Below are 19,924 nucleotides of genomic sequence, written 5' to 3'. Positions count from 1 at the left end.
GTCTAACACTAGGTAGATAAATACACATATCCTGTTGCATAATGCACTCTTCTGGCAGAAGCTTCATTGACTTGTGGATTGCACTTAGTACCAGCAACTTTCCTACTGCAGTGGTACCTCGGGTTACGAACTTAATTTGCTCCAGAGGTCCATTCTTGACCCGAAACCGTTCTTAACCTGAGGTGCGCTTTCGCTAATGGGGGCCTCCTGCTGTGCCACCGCTGCACAATTTCCGTACTCATCCTGGGGCAAAGTTCGCAACCCGAGGCAACTATTTCCGGGTTAGCGGAGTTTGTAACCCAACGTTTGTAACCCGAGGTACCACTGTATAGTGTTTTGTTCTGTACCTTTATCAAATATCTTAAGGGTCTTTGAATGGCTGCATTCAGATAGATCATTAAGCTGTGCAACACTGTTTGTGAAACTGACATAGCAGCTGTAATACCAGAAATATTTAGCGGGATACTTGCAACAGGAGATCATGTGCCTTCTTTCTACAAGAAAGATCCTAGCGTAGGAGGCTGATATTACAGAGGTGTCTGTAGAAAGTTGTGTAGTGTAGTCTCCATGGTTTTACTTCTAAATGTGCATATGTTACAGGTTCTATTTCCTGTCCTGTTTTCACAGTAATGATATGAGAGCAAAGAGGGAACACGTTAAACTCCTTGTTATAGCCTCAACATCTGAGATCAACATCTAAAGTAGCACCTGGAAGCTAATCTAAATTATCACAGTGAAATGGGGTCCCTCCCCCTTAAACCTGCATCATCTTTCTCTAAACACCCAGAATAATTTTCCTATTTGAGACTGTACCTGTATCTTGATCAGATTGAAGAAACTGGCATCCTCTGAATTTTTGAGTATAGATTTATTCCAGTTGCTCCTCTTCACCTTTCAGTTTAAGATACTGTTCCCCAGGGAAGTCACTCAGGTACATCCTGAGAAATGGACTTTATTTGCTGTAGCTAATGTCTCATACTGGTATGGATTTGTGTATATCAGGGAAACCAAGCTGCAGATGTTTCTGACAAGCAGAAGATACCACAATGTGTTGATATTTTAATAAGCATCTTGCTCTGGGGCAAGGCAGTCTTTACAGTCTTTACTAGATTCCTTGTAGCCATCTTCCTAGATAGGATAAAGTTGGACAAGAAGGAAATCATAATTTTTAATGGACATTAGTTTTCACTCCATGGCAGTAGAGATCTGCCACACACTCAACCATCTTTGTTTTATCTAACAATTTTCATGCACACGAAGCTGACGCTTACATGCTTTATTAAAACATTTCTTTAAATTCTGAAGAGTTGTATCATTCTGGCTTTCTATTATTATTTTTTTGCAAATCTATGATAAAAACAATTCAAATGAATTTTCTTAACACTCAAACGTGTTGCCTGACATTTCTAATGATGCAGGAACTCATCATAGTATAGCAGAACTCTTTAAATTGTGTGGGCTTTTTCCTTCTGTGCCAGGTTCAGGGTGTTGGAAATGGTGGAGCTGAAAATGCTGCACTTGACCAGCCTGCAGACCAGCCAGCTGAGAATGCAGTTGTAGGTGAAAATCCAGAAATCCAGGAAGAACAACCAGATGAAGAAGAGGAAGACAATGAAGATGAAGAAGATGTTGTAGTAGAAGATGCTGCAGGTGCCAACAATGGCGGGCAAGGTATATGACTTACTTTTTAACGACCATATTTGTACCCTGTTCCAGGATAATAGGGTTGTGTTTTGGCTATTTGATTTCAGTACTTGCTTCCTGGAAATTTTCATAAGAACTTGTAAAACCTGCCACACATCAGTAAAAGACAAACTTGGCCTTAATGTTTTTTTATGTGAACCTTAAAAAGCCAATCCACTGTAATTTGGTGAATTGTGGGAACAATGCATCTGGTTTTCAGGGCGGTTGGTTACACTTAATCTACTACAAGCAACAAACTTGGCAACCATTTTATCTGAACATGCAGAACATATTTTAATTTATTGTTAGAACACTGGTGTACCTTAAATTGGCCGTAAGAGGCCTCTCCAGTTATTCAGTGTTACTATCCTGGTTGAGTTTTACTTTTAGCTATTTTAAAATTTAATTATCTATTTAGATGATATGAACTGGAATGCTTTGGAATGGGATCGAGCAGCTGAAGAGCTTACATGGGAGAGAGTGAGTAAGGACTATATATTTTGGAAATGCTGTTTGCTTTGAGTCATTCAGACATGGCATGGCTTTAATAATGCCCATAATCTTGGAACCAGTTCGGGATGCTTTTCCGTACTTTGACCTTGGACAGATATATCTGAACCAGCATCCTCCACCGTGGCCTTTCCTCATAGCAGGAAACCATGGTTGTCGAATGATAGGATGATGGCTCCTTTTTAACAAGGAAAGTTTTCTCTGGGGTGGATGTGGTTGAAATGGGTGAAAAGGGGGTGTTTGAGAGGAGAAATATATAGTGTGAAAAAGCTGCTTTTGAAGCCAAATTGGGAAGTGGTGAACAATGACAAAATTGAGTGTCCCCTTCCCCCATGCTGCTTCACTGGTCCCAGTTACCTCTTGAAGTTACAAAAGAAGAAGAAAAAAGAGGTTTCAGAGGTGGCATGGCACGCTTTGTCAGAGTGAAATTCATTTTTCTTGCGTAACTAGGCAACTGTGTTCCTAGTTCTTGTGTATCACTGCTTAATACAGTTTCTTAAGGCACACGGCAGTCCTTGGAGAATATAGAAAAAATATTGTCAAGGTTATTGTGAGAGAGATTTCTAAGCCGGCAATCATGAATTATTTCTGTTGGACATCTAGAAACTCATGTGAGCTTTCACACACACACACACACACACACACACACACACACACTCATTTGTGTGAGCTGTTATACCTACCACTTAACATTTTATTCTGTTGCACTTCAAAGAACATAAAAGTAACACATTTCCTATATGTGCTAAATTCTTTGAACTTGGTCCACAGTTTTAAGCTAGTTATATATTTAGGGAGCCTGCCAACCTAGCAGTTCGAAAGCACCTCCAGGTGCGAGTAGATAAATAGGGACCGCTTACTAGTGGGAAGGTAAACGGCGTTTCTGTGTGCGGCTCTGGCTCGCCAGAGCAGCTTTGTCACGCTGGCCACGTGACCCGGAAGTGTCTCTGGACAGCGCTGGCCCCCGGCCTCTTGAGTGAGATGGGCGCACAACCCTAGAGTCTGTCAAGACTGGCCCGTACGGGCAGGGGTACCTTTACCTTTACCTTTATATTTAGGGAATCCCCTAAGCACCAGCTGTTTGGCAGATGTGTGCAGGTTCATGTAACATCTGACTGGCGGATCTTAAAGCTTATTCTTGTATGAGTTTGACTCATTCTTCTTATCTGTTCTTTGCCACAGTATTGCCTGGCAACAGATCCAGCCTGACATTGTCAAGTTTGAAAAGCTGCTGCCTAATTGTCCCAGTTGGATGAACTGGCTAGATAGCCATGTAGTGAGGAATGGAATAAGGGCAGGGCTAAACAGACCATGCCAACCTGCTCATCACTAAATCCTCTTTCCAAAAATGTGAAAAAGTGGAAGAGGGCCTAGGGGACTTTGTGGTTCTCTGCAACCTCTCCCATGTATTGTAAAAAAATGATGGGGGATTACAGGTTCTTGACACTTCAGAGACTGCTGAATCTTACATGAATGTAGATGATTCTGGTTACTGACAGCAAAATCATCTCTTACTTCTAGATGCTTGGACTTGATGGATCCCTGGTTTTTTTAGTAAGTGAAGCTTTATTGCACTAAAACTCTGTAGTTGGATTGTGTCTCGCATCGTCTGTTTGTCTTCTTGATCTATAATCTTCAGTATATTTTCTTACTATATCAGATACTTTCAGTTCATTTTATTACTGAATCAGAAGAAGTAATAGGACCTTTATTCCTGTCTGATTTTGCTAGGCATTTTGGGGGAAAATGTGCTTTATATTGTGTCTCTGTGAAAATTTGAACCTGCAATATCCTTTGTCCTGTTAGGAGGAAAACTGATACAAATGGGCCAAAAATTATTATTAATTTTTATTTGAGAAAATCTTTAACATTTCATTACCTACCAATTAGTGGCAAAATGGGGTGATTGATGAGAACACAAGATAAGAAATTTAAGTTACTTCTCAAATACTTTGATATTGCCATTTCTGAAGTGTTCCCCTCTTTCTCTCTTAGGAACACGTATTCTGGGTGGTGTCATTAAACACACTGTTCATACTTGTCTTTGGTAAGTGACTGCATTTACAGTTCTTTCAGGATAATTGCTGTGCATTTGGGCCCAAATTAGAGTAGAGTTGGATTAGTTTTAAGCAGCAGTTCTATAATATTCTCAAGAGATGAAATTCTGATTTTCTTCGCATGCGTTTCCCAATGTGCAATGTTTCCAGTAATCAAACTAAAAGTTTGGTTGCCTGTGAAAAGCATTAAAAAAGCACTTGAAATATTTCAAATTTCTTTTGTTTAAACATGTGTAAGTCTGTGTAAATGACAGTACACAATGGTATCAATTTGACATCACAGCCCTAACATCTTAGAATTGTTTTTTATTTTATTTACCAGAGGTTTATTTCTGTTCCCTCCCTTATCCCTTAGCTGCACAACTGAAGCATGGAGTGCTTTTGTAGTGTTTTATAGATGGGTTAGATAATGGTAGAAGATGATTTCAGTAATGGCCTGCTGATTATGTCAGTCTGCCATCATTTTGTGACTGGTGGGGACCTCAGTAATTTCAGCCGTCTTGTGGGCCCTAGGGGTAGAATGATGGAAAACTTTTTGTGTAGCTTTTGTGTAGCTGGCTGAACGGATAACACATACCGGTAAATATTTCTATCCTTTTGCTAGCTCATTAAAAATTATTCTAAGCTGCACATTAGAGAATTGTTGAAAAGAGTAAACTTCATTAGTTTTTTTTTTCCTTCTCCCTCCTAGCGTTTTGTCCCTATCATATTGGTCACTTCTCTATTGTTGGGCTAGGCTTTGAAGAATATGTAAGTATATCATTTATTTATTTATTTATTTATTTAAGCATTTATTTAAAACTCAACATGTGGGAGACAAACTACACAGTTTGTCCCACAACATGACTTTTGCAGAAAGGGGTAGAAATCACCCCTTGTTGAAAGGAGTAGTTTATTTCCCTCCCAATGAGACTTTTACGGAAGGCAACCACAGCAAGCTGCTTCCACCTTTTGCAATAGTCCAACCCAAAGCCTCTCTTACTCAAGTTCTCTGCATATACTATAGGACTTGGGAAAGAGGAAGAATTGGTGGCAACCACAAAGTATGGCTTAGCCAGTAAACCAGGCCAAAATTTGTGGAACTGAATATGGAATATTAAATCCTTCATGCGTGAACCTGTATTTTAAACCAAGCTTTATTTCTGAGACTTCTGATTCTATATCGTTCACAGTAATATTCCCCACCCCCCATTAACAGTGATCTTGTTATGTTGGAAATATGTGACTCCTTCATAGATAACAGTTAAAATTTGTGATTGATCCATGGTAGCTGGCTGGGGATGATGAGGTTGGAAGTATAAAATAATGATGATAACATGCAAATATCGGCACATTTTGGTAGTCATAAGTGGTATTGAAATATTTTATTCTACCCTATCAGTGTACTTGGTGCTTTACAAACCTTCAAAAGCAAAACTGACAAATATTTACTCCAAGGAGTTCACAGTCTATTTTTTCCCCATAGATATTTATTGAAATTTTCAAAATATTACAAAATGCAAAAAACAAAAAAAGAAAAAAACAAATTAAAAATAGTTAAAAACAATTCCATCTTCCTTTACTTAACTTTCATTTGCTTATTTCCCGGACTTCCTCACCCCTCCCTTTCCTGTATACCAATTCAGTTTGTTGATTCAGCAAATCCTTCCCCACTTTATTTATTCTAATCTTTCATTACATTACCTTACTCTAATTTCCTCATTGTCTTATAAAAAACCTTATAATTCAAAACCTAGATCTTATTTTTAATACTTCTCTTAACCATTATATTCCTTCCTAATCCCTTAAACTTTTATACTAAAGCCAAGCAATTTCATTTCAAACATCCTTCTAACATTCATCAGTTATGTAAGACAGTCCTAGTAACAAAATGAAAAAGAAAAAAATCTTCATCCAGCGTCCCTTCCTCCTGGTCCTGGGTTTGTCAGTCCATTTATCCCATTAAACTGGCACATTAACCTGGTAATCTTATATCTGAGGCTCTTAAATCTCTTCCATGTCCCTTCCACGATTTTTCTTCATATTTTCTTTTCACTCGTGTGATCTCCAATTTAATAATGCTTTTGCCCCTTTTCAACCAATCAGTCCCTTTTCCACAGTCCAGACTGAGCTCCATGTAGTACTTAAAAGCATATTTCAAAATCCCTCCAAACTTTGGAACAAGGAGTTCACAGTCTAAACATGTTTTTGTTTTCTTTAGGTTCAAGCATCTCACTTTGAAGGCCTAATCACGACAATAGTTGGCTATGTACTGCTGGCAGTATCACTAATAGTTTGTCATGTATCCTTTCATAAGTACTGACTGCACATGTTTTCAGTGTTTGATCTATGGGTGGTCATTGTTAAGTACACAGGGTGGAATTCAGTGTTGCACTATGATGAACATTTTGTCTCCACAAGCATTTCAGCTTGCTAGATGGTGCAATCCCTCGTGTGCTACTCTTTGGGTTCCCCCAACCCCCAGAGACAGTCTCAGGTGCGTGGGGAAGAGAGGTGAGAAAGCCCCATTGCATAAGTGGAAGTCCTCATTCAGGGCCTCTGCTGATGGGGCTGGGTAGGTGAATCACGACCTTTGCCTACGAAACAATGATTTTTGGTCTTTATCTTTTTATGGGAGCAGTGTGGGCGCACCATTGGGAAACTCATAATTGCAAGTAAGATATTAGGATCATGCTATAGGATTGGAGCAACCTCATTCCTGTTGAGGCACCAATTCCTTCTACTCTTGCCCTGATTTCTTACATCAGTAGCAATGTTAACCACTGTCAAGCTTACCAGGGTTCCTTCTTAAGAAGGCTTTTGTACTCGCTTCAAAATCTGATTCCAAGTCTTACCGTATTTTTCGCACGATTGGACGCACCGGACCATAGGGCGCACCTAGTTTTTTGGGGGGGAAATAAAGGGAAAAAAATTTCCCTTTATTCCCCCCCCCAAAAGCAGGTCAGGGAAACCGAACCAGGTCGAGGAACAGCGGGATAGTGGCGCTGCGCCTCCCTGCTGTCCCCCGAGCTTGTGGGGCTGGCTGATGTCTGCCTGGCGCGAGGGGCGCTCTGCTTCAGGGCGCCCCACCCGCCGGGCGGCAGGCTGCTATCCGCAGCTTGGAGAGCCTTGCAGGGAACTCCTGCAGGGCTCCCCACGCTGCGGATGTCTGCCCGGCGCGAGGGGCGCTCTGATTCAGGGCGCCCCGCCCGCCGGGCGGCAGGCTGCTATCCGCAGCTTGGGGAGCCTTGCAGGGAACTCCTGCAGGGCTCCCCACCCTGCGGATGTCTGCCCGGCGCGAGGGGCGCTCTGATTCAGGGCGCCCCGCCCGCCGGGCGGCAGGCTGCTATCCGCAGCTTGGGGAGCCTTGCAGGGAACTCCTGCAGGGCTCCCCACCCTGCGGATGTCTGCCCGGCGCGAGGGGCGCTCTGATTCAGGGCGCCCCACCCGCCGGGCGGCAGGCTGCTATCCGCAGCTTGGGGAGCCTTGCAGGGAACTCCTGCAGGGCTCCCCACCCTGCGGATGTCTGCCCGGCGCGAGGGGCGCTCTGATTCAGGGCGCCCCACCCGCCGGGCGGCAGGCTGCTATCCGCAGCTTGGGGAGCCTTGCAGGGAACTCCTGCAGGGCTCCCCACCCTGCGGATGTCTGCCCGGCGCGAGGGGCGCTCTGATTCAGGGCGCCCCACCCGCCGGGCGGCAGGCTGCTATCCGCAGCTTGGGGAGCCTTGCAGGGAACTCCTGCAGGGCTCCCCACCCTGCGGATGTGTTCCCGAAGCGCCGGGCGCTCTGCTTTCAGGGCGCCCGACGCTCCGGGAAGCAGGCTGCTATCCGCAGCCTAGACATCCCTGCGGGACCTCCCGCAGGGTTGCCTAGGCTGCGGATGAGTTCCCGAAGCGCCGGGCGCTCTGCTTTCAGGGCGCCCGCCGCTCCGGGAAGCAGGCTGCTATCCGCAGCCTAGACATCCCTGCGGGATCTCCCGCAGGGTTGCCTAGGCTGCGGATGAGTTCCCGAAGCGCCGGGCGCTCTGCTTTCAGGGCGCCCGCCACTCCGGGAAGCAGGCTGCTATCCGCAGCCTAGACATCCCTGCGGGATCTCCCGCAGGGTTGCCTAGGCTGCGGATGAGTTCCCGAAGCGCCGGGCGCTCTGCTTTCAGGGCGCCCGACGCTCCGGGAAGCAGGCTGCTATCCGCAGCCTAGACATCCCTGCGGGATCTCCCGCAGGGTTGCCTAGGCTGCGGATGAGTTCCCGAAGCGCCGGGCGCTCTGCTTTCAGGGCGCCCGACGCTCCGGGAAGCAGGCTGCTATCCGCAGCCTAGACATCCCTGCGGGACCTCCCGCAGGGTTGCCTAGGCTGCGGATGTGTTCCCGAAGCGCCGGGCGCTCTGCTTTCAGGGCGCCCGACGCTCCGGGAAGCAGGCTGCTATCCGCAGCCTAGACATCCCTGCGGGACCTCCCGCAGGGTTGCCTAGGCTGCGGATGTGTTCCCGAAGCGCCGGGCGCTCTGCTTTCAGGGCGCCCGCCGCTCCGGGAAGCAGGCTGCTATCCGCAGCCTAGACATCCCTGCGGGATCTCCCGCAGGGTTGCCTAGGCTGCGGATGAGTTCCCGAAGCGCCGGGCGCTCTGCTTTCAGGGCGCCCGACGCTCCGGGAAGCAGGCTGCTATCCGCAGCCTAGACACAGCTAGCGGAGCGCTAATCCCGAAGCTTGGGGCTGCGGAGCTCAGCGCGCCCCAAGCTTCTGGGTGCCGGCAAGGTCTAGACGGCTAGCGGAGACCTTGCCGGCACCCAGAAGCTTGGGGCGCGCTGAGCTCCGCACGCCCCAAGCTTCGGGATTAATGCAGCGCTCCGCTAGCCGTGGGAGAGCTGGGTCTCCCACGGCTAGCGGATAGCTTCCTGAAGCCTGGAGAGCGAGAGGGGTCGGTGCGCACCCAGCCCTCTCACTTTCCAGGCTTCAGCGAAATCCTGCATTCGCTCCATAGGACGCACACACATTTTCCCTTGCTTTTTAGGAGGGAAAAAGTGCGTCCTATGGTGCGAAAAATACGGTAGTTAAGAGGGAACTCTTGATAACTTTTATCATTAACAATGTTGGGGTTGATGTAAGAATTAAGAGCGGACATTTGCTGCAGAGAAAGGAAGGTCTGGGCAAAGGAAATGTGAGTTCCTGTGGTCCCTTTCAGATCTCCCAACTGTAGTTAAGGGGTACCAAGTGTTGGGTCCACAGTGACCATATGTGTTTGTGAGGAATATCTTATGGTTTTTAAACATTGCTTAAATCTATATTTAAGTGAATACTTTCCCCTTCAACCAGTTTCCTATTTCCAGGCTTCTAGTTGCTCAGTACTCATTCCTGTGAACTTCTTCTGCCCTCTGCTTCACAAATCAGTATTTCACTTTCCTTGACCATATTTATACAGGGCTTGGCAGCACTTGTAAAATTTCAGAGATCACGTCGCTTGCTTGGAGTGTGCTATATAGTTGTCAAGGTATTCTAGCCTTAAAAAGCCGGTCTATTTAATATAACAAATCAATATTCAGTAGTTGGTCCAAATAAAAAACAACAACCTGTCTTTCCCCCCTCTGCAGGTGTCATTGTTAGTGGTGGTAGAAATTGGTGTTTTCCCCCTCATCTGTGGCTGGTGGCTGGACATATGCTCTCTGGTAAGATTAGCATTTATTAGGAGACAGACGTTTATCATTGCATTCTAAGGGGCAGTCAGGAGGAGGGTTGCTTATGTAGGTTGTGTCTGTTAAATAGGACCAGTAATGCAAAAAGAAGTTATGACTATTAAGAAATTATCGGACCCATCTTTTTGTAGCAGAAGTGCTGTTCTGCTGGTGGAGAAGAGAGGGTTAAAGGGTCCACCGCTGTCCTGCTAGTGATGGAGGCAAAAACCAGCTGTGTAAAGGGAGGTGGTGGGTCCACAGGATCCTAAGCCTCCTTGTTCTCCAGGCATAGTTCAAACAGGTTATTATGACTATTATGAGATTAAAGGGACAATCCTATGCTTCCCAGGAAGGACGCTGGAATCGAGGTAGTTAATCCCCTCCCATTGCATTCAGTTAGGCAGAGGAGGAGGGGTGGAAGAAAATGGAATATGACAGCGGGGAATCCATCCCCATCTCCTGGCCTGGCTTCATTGAGCCTGTAAGACATAGGAAGTGTCAGTAGCCCCGTCACAGATTCTCCCATCTCCCCCTACCATCTCCATAAGGTTGCTGCACCTTAATCGTTAGCTAGTTTTGCTGCAAATGTGGTTGACCATCTCCAAAGACTACGAATCCAATAGCTTTCTTAGGGATTTTATACCAAAGGCGATTCATTTTAAAAGCCTACAGTTCTGTGCTGAAAACTGACATATATAAGCTATGGAAAATCTTACAGAATATACAGTGGTGCCTCGCTAGACGAAAATAATCCGTTCCGCGATTCTCTTCGTCTAGCGGTTTTTTCGTCTTGCGAAGCAAGCCCATTGACAGCTTAGCGGATTAGCGCTACAGCTGTCAAGCGGCTTTCAGCGATCAGCTGTTAAGCGGCTTATCAGCGGAACAGCTGATAAGCGGCTTAGCGGCTTAGGAAAAGGGCGAAAAAAGCGAAAAAAACCCGCGGGGGGACGCAAGATTTTTTCGTCTTGCGAAGCAACCCCATAGGGAAATTCGTTTTGCGAAGCGCCTCCAAAACGGAAAACCCTTTCGTCTAGCGGGTTTTCCGTCTTGCGAGGCGTTCGTCTTGCGGGGCACCACTGTACTGCTGTCTGTTAAGATTTATTGTGCAAGGGCTGCATTATTTTTTCACCATTGCTAAATGCTGTCTACAAATATATATTTTGAACTTTGCTGTTATGTACAAATAAAAGATGACACAATTTTACTAGTTGCTGAGAGCTAAAAAGAATTACTTCCCTGTTTTAACTTTTTCATAGGAAATGTTTGATGCTACTTTGAAGGATAGAGAATTGAGCTTTCAGTCAGCCCCCGGCACTACAATGTTCCTACACTGGCTAGTGGGAATGGTGTATGTCTTCTACTTTGCTTCCTTCATTCTCTTGCTGAGAGAGGTATGGTTTGACTGAAGTGTGATTTTCTAAAACCATATGTTGAAAGAATGTGGCTCTGGAACGGCTAATGTCGTTCTATTTTTGTGTTCACCTCTGTTCACCAGCCTTTGCTGACAGGAAATAATTGGTAGGGTGGGACAAGGTGTTGCCCTACAACTTGTACTGGCTTAATAAAGAGTGCCTGTCTTGCATATGCTTGCTATTCTGCAGTGGAACAAGAGCAGTCCAACGGCTGCTGCTTGAAGATTCTATGTGTGAGCGAAAATTGCACAAATTGCTTGTAAGGGCAGGCAGCAAAGTTGGCTGCTGGATGGGAAACTGCAGGGAACCATCTCTTGCTGAGCCATGGCCTGCTGTGTAAGAACATGCATTGTATAGCTGAAGGGGTAGGGGGTTTTTCATGCAGACACTGCTTCTGGGAACTGAATGTGAGAACTGGGAACCCTCAAGGTTTCCCCTCACCCATGCATAGAACCTCTGCACCTTGTGGTCCATGTGCCATTGGCTGAAGGACAGGAATGGGCCTAGTAAGCCGTGGAAGAGAGGGGGGAACTGACATGAAGAGAGGGAGCATGAGAGCCATGTTTGACACAATTCAGCCGTGTAATTCTCTTGGACATAACTCAGCTGTTACCTCCTCAGGTAACAACTGGCTCAATTGTTTTAAACCAGTTTGAGAGGAGGTAGGTAGTGTTTTGTTAACCTGCAGACCATATTGAACATAAAATAAGGAATCTTTAAGGTCTCTATAATGTTACCGTATTTTTCGCTCTATAGGACGCGCTTTTCCCCCTTCAAAAATGAAGGGGAAATGTGTGTGCGTCCTCTGGAGCGATGACGCCATAGCCCCCGACCCTCTCCCAGCTGGAGAGGTGACGCGCGACTATGGCAGGAGCCTCTATAGCCGCGCGCCAGCTCTCCAGCTGGGAGAGCGTGTGTGGGCTAAACCCCCTAAGAACCCATAGCCCCTCGACCCTCTCCCAGCTGGAGAGGTGACGCGCGACTATGGCAGCAGCCTCTCCGCTGCGCCTTTCCGCTGCTCCCTGACCTGCTCTTTGGGGCTGGTGGTGGGCTTCCCCCCGCCAGCCCCAAAGAGCAGGTCGAAAGGAAGCTGAAGCCTGGAGAGCGAGAGGGGTCGGTGCTCTCCAGGCTTCCAAGGTAGCCGCCTGAACGCACCTTAAACGGCACCTTGTTTTAGAGCGGGAAAACAAGAGGGGGGAAATTCTCCCCCTCTCTGCGCAGCGCCTCCTGCCGCTTCGCTGAAGGGGCGCTGGGCAGAGAGGGGGAGAATTTTTTTTTCTTGTTCTCCCCCCTCTAAAACAAGGTGCGTCCTATTGTCCAGTGCATCCTATGGTGCGAAAAATACGGTAATTTATTGGGGGGGGGGAAATGTCAAAACTTGTAATCCTTCAAATATCAACCTACTTATACTTATTTTTCTTTCAAATGTTAATATTCTCTTTTCAGGTACTGAGACCTGGCGTCCTCTGGTTTTTGAGGAACTTAAATGATCCAGACTTTAATCCAGTTCAAGAAATGATTCACCTGCCTATTTATAGACATCTCAGGAGGTTTATTTTATCAGTGGTAAAGTCATGTTTCCAATTTATCTTCAAAAAGTTGATATTTTTATAGCAACTAATGTTTTTCTGTTCAGTTTCTATTTAGAATTTAAATGTTTGTTTCTCTGTTTATTAGCAAACAAAGTAACTAACTGCATGTAAAGATATTGGGTTGTATTCAGTTCATGTTTACATAGAGCAGACACATTGAAATAGGCCTAAATCTTGGTAATGAATTTCAATTAATCTATTCTGAGTTAAAGTTAGTTGAATACAACCCATGGGGGCCAGAAGTCTCTTTTCCTTTCTATAAATATTTTCTGGTATCATAGTTTTCTTCTGTGTAACTTACTGCTGAAATAAGTTACAGAAGTATGATGATTCAGCAAGAACCAGCTTAGACTGTTCAGCAGTGCCAAGAAAAAGTAGATCATATTACAGGAAAATAATGTAAATGTTACTTAAAAGCAAGTATGTGTGGCTTCTTGTGTGGAAAATGTCTAATCTTCAGATCACTTAGATTACTAGCAAGCATACAATTGCACAGAATGATGTTTTGTTACAAGATATTATATTCTAAGCAGACATGCCACAAGACATTTTTGTTCTTGGGGCAAAATATCCAATCCTTTTCAGCTTGCTGCCCCCAAAATTGATGCTGGGAGAAGAGTCAGAAATAAATCCAGTGGCTTCAGTTTTGTAGATTGTCTAAAATTTAGCGCGTACATATCCCAGGCAGAAGTGACAACCCAGCCTAAATAGTAAACATTCCTGATTCATTTTCCAATAATTGTGTATCCAGATTTTGATGTAAATACGGTAGGTTTTTCCCTTTGATAACCCACATCTACAGGTAAATTATCCAAGTGCCAATGCAGACATTATATTTAGCTGGTTCTTTTTCTCTTTGACATCTCATATTAGTAGCAGGCCCATAATGTAACTTGTGAGCCGGAAAATTCCAAAATGTACTTTCAGGTTGTTGCAATGGAGCTCTGATTTATTGATTCATAGATTATGTTGCTTAGATGTGTGAACAACTTGTGCAAACTGAAAAGAAAAGAAGAAGAAACAAAACAGTTTTTTGATGCAGAGAGTTATCAAAACCATAGTTTGCAAGACTAGAAACAATCAGTTAACTAGTATGCTCCCTCTTCTCCTAGCTTCCATGTCTTGTGCTAACCATGGTTTACCATGGCATTCAGAAATTAATGTGTTACTGGGCTGGCTCTCAGACAGAAGCTCATACCTGATTTGCTCCTCCTTAGGCTTTTTAAGTCATTTTGGGGCAACAGTTGAGCCAAAGTTTGGCTTAGCATGTTGTTGAGACCTGGGATTGTGGTTAAGGTCCCGCCTTCGTAAGCACCATCTGTGGCCAAGATTTGTTCTATGATTACAGGTTTTGGATAAGGAGGAAAGGCCTTAACCATCATGCCAGGTTTGGACAACACACTAAGCCAAACCTTTGCTTAGCTGTTACCTAAAAACCTCACGGAGGAACAAAGCAGTTTTGATCTGCTCCTCAGGAACCAACACATTCACTCTGGTATGGTTTGGCCTAGCACGATGTGCAAATGTGGCCTCTGGCTAGCTATCAATTGTTCAAAACAAGAATTGGAAATCATGGTTTGAAAATGGTTGCTGAGTCTTAATGTTTTAAGTTCAGTGCTGACCAGATTGTTCTGATTTCAGTGTCATGGCAAACTATGATTAGCAGCAGATAGGAACAGAAAATACACAGAGCAGAGGAGGAAGTGCGCAACCTCATAACATGTTCATGATTGTCCAGTCCATGCATTTTGCTAGTGCATAAATAGACTTTAAATTAAGGCTGTCACACAGAGTATCTTCCTTGTTGCAGATTGTCTTCGGATCGATCGTCTTGCTCATGCTTTGGCTTCCTATACGAATTATTAAATATCTGCTGCCTCATTTTCTTCCATATAATGTAATGCTCTACAGGTAATTTATTTTTGGAATATTTTCTGTCTTCCATAGTATGTTCTTTTACTGCAAATGCATATGTGCATATTTTTAACTGTAGCTGTAAACTTTGTTCCAGTATACTAGCTATACAATGATCTAGTGCAAACATAATGCTAAACCTTGGTTTTTCATTACATGAATGGTTCTTACGTTTGCGAGCTTTCTTTCCACTCCTGCGGCATGGACATAACTAACCACTGTTTGTTATGTCTGAATCAGGACAAACTGTTATTAGTCTTAACTGTACTTTAACTAAACAGACCGTAGTTTACAATCCTAGCCTGTTTTCTAAATTACCATTAGGATTAACCATAGTTTTGAATTTGGACATAATGATGAACCAGATGAAAACAGATGATAGCTTCTGATTTCCTAGTGGCCAGATCAGTGGTGGTAGAAGAGAATACGGAGAGCACAAAGCTTCTGCACATAACAGCAAACCATAGTTTAGTATTGCTTTCAAACCAGGCAAGAATCCTTGCTATAAAACAGGTGAACGACCTTTTTTCTGTTGAGGGCATGCATTCAGATGGTGGTGGAGCCACCAAAGTGCTTTGGATTAACTAATATGGAATAAAAACCACCTTGCTTCAGTTTTTGCTATGGCCACGTCAAATTAGAATTTCCAGTTCTACTCAGAAGTAAGCCCTACTCGGTTTGATGGGGTTACTCTCAATAAGTATGCAGATGATTTTAAAAATACAATAGCTACTGTTTTGGAAAGCAAGTAATGCCTTTCTGACGTTAGTGTGCTACCCCACCTTTCCCTCCAAGTAATAAAACCAGGGGAAACCATCAATTTATTTTTATTCAAATAAAATACTGTCCTTTACCATTTTCCTGAAACTAGTAAAGGGAAAAGACAAGGGGGAAATGAGGGAACAAACAGGAAGAAAGGAACTCTAACGGGATGGAAGAATCGGGGTTGCTGGGGCTGCACAAAATGGGGTTGGGGACCAACTTGAGGAAAAGGTAGGATATAAACAAACAGTGGCCCTAGGCTGCAGGTTGTTTAATGCCTTACAAAATACCAGTTTTATATGTATGTAACGGGTATTTGTTCATGACATCCTTGCTTTATTTGTTTCCCAGTGATGCTCCTGTGAGTGAACTTTCCCTAGAACTACTTTTGCTTCAGGTGGTGCTTCCAGCTTTGCTTGAACAAGGACACACAAGGCAGTGGCTGAAGGGTCTTGTACGAGCATGGACTGTTACTGCCGGGTACTTACTGTAAGTGTAAAGAACCCATAAAGCACAAATAACCCACATGTCTTTAATGTTTTTTGTTGACTAGACAATATAAATGGAATGTTTAGATACTGCAGAATAAGTGTTTATAGCAAAAATTCAGAGGTTTGTAATGATGACCTATATTTTAAAAAGTTACTCTGCATAAGTGTACCAATGGAAATTGTTGTGCAGCTTTACTAATATTTATCTGTTGGATGGTTATGCAAGAGGGGAAATAGTTTTGTTAATTAAAAGCAATCATCATTTTGTTTCTGCGTTCTCTATTCTTACCTATAATGCCTCAGTTAGCCTGGGCACAGCTTCCGATGTGATCACCCCAGGTATAAGAGGCTAAGCTCTTCTAGGTGTCTTGCTCTTCGGAAGTCCATTTTTGGGGGTGCTCAGTAGTGTCAATTATAAATCTCACTTCCATGGAACTTCATGACACCTTGAGGGGCCTATTTTTCTCAGGCAGGGAAGGAGGAAGCAATGTAATTTTTTATATAAATATATATCAAAATTCTGCTATATGATAAAATGAGGCTTTTAGCTGGTTTCTGCAATCTGTGAGGGTAGGAATGACTAGTAATTTATGTTCATAGGATGTTTGATGTCAGAGCTTGGTGTGAAAGCTAACCAACTCCTGAAGAAACTTAGCATGCACACATACAGATGAGAGGGAAAACAATAATCTGATCCTAAGATCCTAAGATTTGCTGAATCTTAATTATTTTATGTGAATGGCCTATGGCCCAAACGTTAATGAAGTACTACTATTAATTATTTTAAGACTTCATTCCATTGGGCTGAAGCCGAGGAAGAACAGGACTATTTCATCTTTGGCTCTTTTACTCCTTCTTTCACCATCTATCAATGGCTATTCCATCAGGCTACCAGAACAGTTTCCCTCCCTGCTGTAAGAACTGTACAGTAGACCCTCAGGTTACGTTACTCTCAAGTAACGTAAACTTTGGGTTGCGAAAGCGGCAAACCCGGAAGTATTTTTCCAGGTTTTGCTGCTTGCGCATGCGCAGAAGCGGCGCTTCTGGATATGGATTTTTCAGGGTGCGCATGGACCCCTGGAATGAATTAAGTTCGTATCCAGAGGAACTAGTGTTTGAGTTTGTTTTCCTTCTGACCTTCCCATTGCTTTAACCTTTGTTTCTGTATTTTTTACCTTTTATATTGTAAGTGGGTAAAAGCCTCAGCGCCTAGGGCTTGCCGATCGAAAGGTCGGCGGTTCGAATCCCCGCGGCGGGGTGCGCTCCCGCTGCTCGATCCCAGCGCCTGCCAACCTAGCAGTTCGAAAGCACCCCCAGGCGCAAGTAGATAAATAGGTACCGCTTACTGGCGGGAAGGTAAACGGCGTTTCCGTGTGCTGCGCTGGCTCGCCAGATGCAGCTTTGTCACGCTGGCCATGTGACCCGGAAGTGTCTCCGGACAGCGCTGGCCCCCGGCCTCTTAAGTGAGATGGGCGCACAACCCTAGAGTCGGCCACGACTGGCCCGTACGGGCAGGGGTACCTTTACCTTTTTTTTATTGTAAGCCTGAGGGCGGGAACTCTTTTGTTTCTTACTGATGTGCTAGCCGCTCTAGGCGCCTTTTTGGTAGGAGAAGAATTTAAAAATGTTTAAAATACTAATAATTAGGGCAATACACTAGTTATCCTGCCCTGTAATGCTTGGAATTAGAGATGTCACTCACATCGCTTATTTGAATCCTATTCCATGTAGGGTGTGTGGTCATCTTCACTCCAGATCTGTGATGCTGCATTTAGGGCTGTTTTTCTTTTGATGTTCCAATCGGTTAGTAATGAGACGTTTGGTTTCAGAACCATGTAGCGTGTTAAAAACAGTTGTGAAAGCACAACAGATTTCAGTGGCCTTTGATAGATATTATGTGTCATTACAGTGGTACCTCCGGTTGCGGACGGGATCTGTTCCGGAGCCCTGGTCGGATCCTGAGGTTTCCGCAACCGGAGGTGCCTGTTCTGCGCACGCGCATGGCTTGATAGACTGCTACTGCGCATGTGCATGCGGCGAAACCCGGAAACATACTTCCAGGTTTGCTGCGTGCGTATCCCGAAGGATACATAACAAGAGGGGCACGTAAGTAACCACTGTATTATCGTGCTTTTAATCATCATACCTATACATTCATTCAACACTAATAGGAACATTTATGGTAGCCAAGATGGTTCACAATTTTTAAAAAAAATGTTTTTTCAGGGATCTGCATTCTTACTTACTCGGAGACCAGGAAGAGAATGAAAACAATGCAAACCAACAGCCTAATAACCAACCTGCTCGCAATAATAATGCCATTCCAGTTGTGGGAGAAGGTCTTCATGCAGCCCACCAAGCCATACTACAACAAGGAGGACCTGTTGGCTTTCAACCTTACCGTCGGCCTTTAAAATTTCCACTCAGGGTGAGTTGTTCTAACTGTCCATTTAAAGCAGGGATGGCTAACCTCTGGCCCTCTAGATCAGAGCTTTCCAAACTGTGTGTCATGACATGTTAGTGTGTCGGCTGCAGTGTGTAGTTGTAGCTTGCAAATGCTTCTGGGGCTGGAAAGGGGTTAGTTTAAACTCCGGTTGGCAAGTAAAACTGAATTATTGTGTCACGAAATGATGCACGTCTCAAAAGTGTGTCACAAGCATGAAACGTTTGGAAAGCTCTGCTCTAGATGTTGGACTCAACAGCCATCAGTCCGAGCTCACATTTTCGGTAGTTAGGCATGATGGGAGTTGTAGTCTAGCAACATCAGATGGTGGGGCAGGTTAACCAACCCTGCTTTGGTACCTCGAGTTAGGGGGACGAGGGTGGCGCTGTGGGTTAAACCACAGAGCCTAGGACTTGCTGATCAGAAGGTCGGCGGTTCGAATCCCCACAACGGGGTGAGCTCCCATTCCTCAGTCCCTGCTCCTGCCAACCTAGCAGTTCGAAAGCATGTCAAAGTGCAAGTTGATAAATAGGTACCACTCCAGCAGGAAGGTAAACGGCATTTCCGTGCGCTGCTCTGGTTCGCCAGAAGCCCCTTAGTCATGCTGGCCACATGACCTGGAAGCTGTACACTGGCTCCCTCGGCCAATAAAGCGAGATGAGCGCCGCAACCCCAGAGTCAGTCACGACTGGACCTATTGTCAGGGGTCCCTTTACCTTTACTACCTCGAGTTACAAACGCCTTAGCTTACAAACGCTTCAGGTTACACACTCCACTAGCCTGAAAGAGTTACCTCAGGTTGAGAACTTTGCCCCAGGACGAGAACGGAAATCGTGTGCGGCAGCAAGAGCCCCATTAGCAAAAGCATGCCTCTAGCTAAGAACAGTTTCAGGTTAAGAACGGACCTCCGGAACGAATTAAGTTCGTAACTCGAGGTACCACTGTACGTAATCTAGTTCACTGGCATCTAGTTAATTAATTCTCCATTTCTTTTCAATATCTGGAACAAGTAATTCTAAAGGCAGTATTTTTGTGAGTGTTCAGTATCTTGTTCCCTTTCTTTGCCCATTCGATTCTTAGAGAAAGGAATGGCTTCCCACCACTCTGGGGCTTATTGGCATCACATAAAGGAACAACGATAAAAGGGATGTGTGACTTTTATTTCAGGAAGTATATTATGGAAGCAGTCTGAAAACAAAATTTGTAATTGTAGGTATTGGCTGTGATCCTTCACTGTGTGGCTGTCAGACCCAGTTGCAGAGGAAGCCACTTTATGTTCAGTTAGCTTTGAGGTCTGCCTCTCCAGGTTGACTGTATATGTGGAGGTCTAAAATTCTGTATCTCATGGAGAGAAAGCTAACATGATTCTCTGAAGACTCCATACAGTAGTTTTTGAGTAAAAAAATAAATGCTTAAGA

The 19,924-nt window shown here is 44.5% G+C and overlaps 1 protein-coding gene across 1 annotated transcript in view; it reads left to right on the top strand.

Annotated features, from left to right (window-relative positions):
- Nucleotides 1-19,924, top strand: part of MARCHF6 (membrane associated ring-CH-type finger 6) — a 49,150-nt gene that overhangs the window by 16,082 nt on the left and 13,144 nt on the right. The window contains exons 7-19 of the mRNA XM_053397170.1: nucleotides 1,479-1,671; nucleotides 2,102-2,163; nucleotides 3,715-3,747; nucleotides 4,189-4,240; nucleotides 4,942-5,000; nucleotides 6,451-6,531; nucleotides 9,643-9,711; nucleotides 9,812-9,886; nucleotides 11,149-11,283; nucleotides 12,751-12,870; nucleotides 14,707-14,807; nucleotides 15,924-16,061; nucleotides 18,290-18,491. Of these exons, the coding sequence (XP_053253145.1) occupies nucleotides 1,479-1,671; nucleotides 2,102-2,163; nucleotides 3,715-3,747; nucleotides 4,189-4,240; nucleotides 4,942-5,000; nucleotides 6,451-6,531; nucleotides 9,643-9,711; nucleotides 9,812-9,886; nucleotides 11,149-11,283; nucleotides 12,751-12,870; nucleotides 14,707-14,807; nucleotides 15,924-16,061; nucleotides 18,290-18,491 (1,320 nt within the window). The remainder of the gene's footprint in view (nucleotides 1-1,478; nucleotides 1,672-2,101; nucleotides 2,164-3,714; nucleotides 3,748-4,188; nucleotides 4,241-4,941; nucleotides 5,001-6,450; nucleotides 6,532-9,642; nucleotides 9,712-9,811; nucleotides 9,887-11,148; nucleotides 11,284-12,750; nucleotides 12,871-14,706; nucleotides 14,808-15,923; nucleotides 16,062-18,289; nucleotides 18,492-19,924) is intronic.

This window comes from Podarcis raffonei, chromosome 7 (genome assembly GCF_027172205.1).
Source record: "Podarcis raffonei isolate rPodRaf1 chromosome 7, rPodRaf1.pri, whole genome shotgun sequence".
NCBI classification, from domain to species: Eukaryota; Metazoa; Chordata; class Lepidosauria; order Squamata; family Lacertidae; genus Podarcis; species Podarcis raffonei.
Note: the sequence above shows the minus strand (reverse complement) of the source record. Positions and strands in the feature narration are given on the sequence as shown.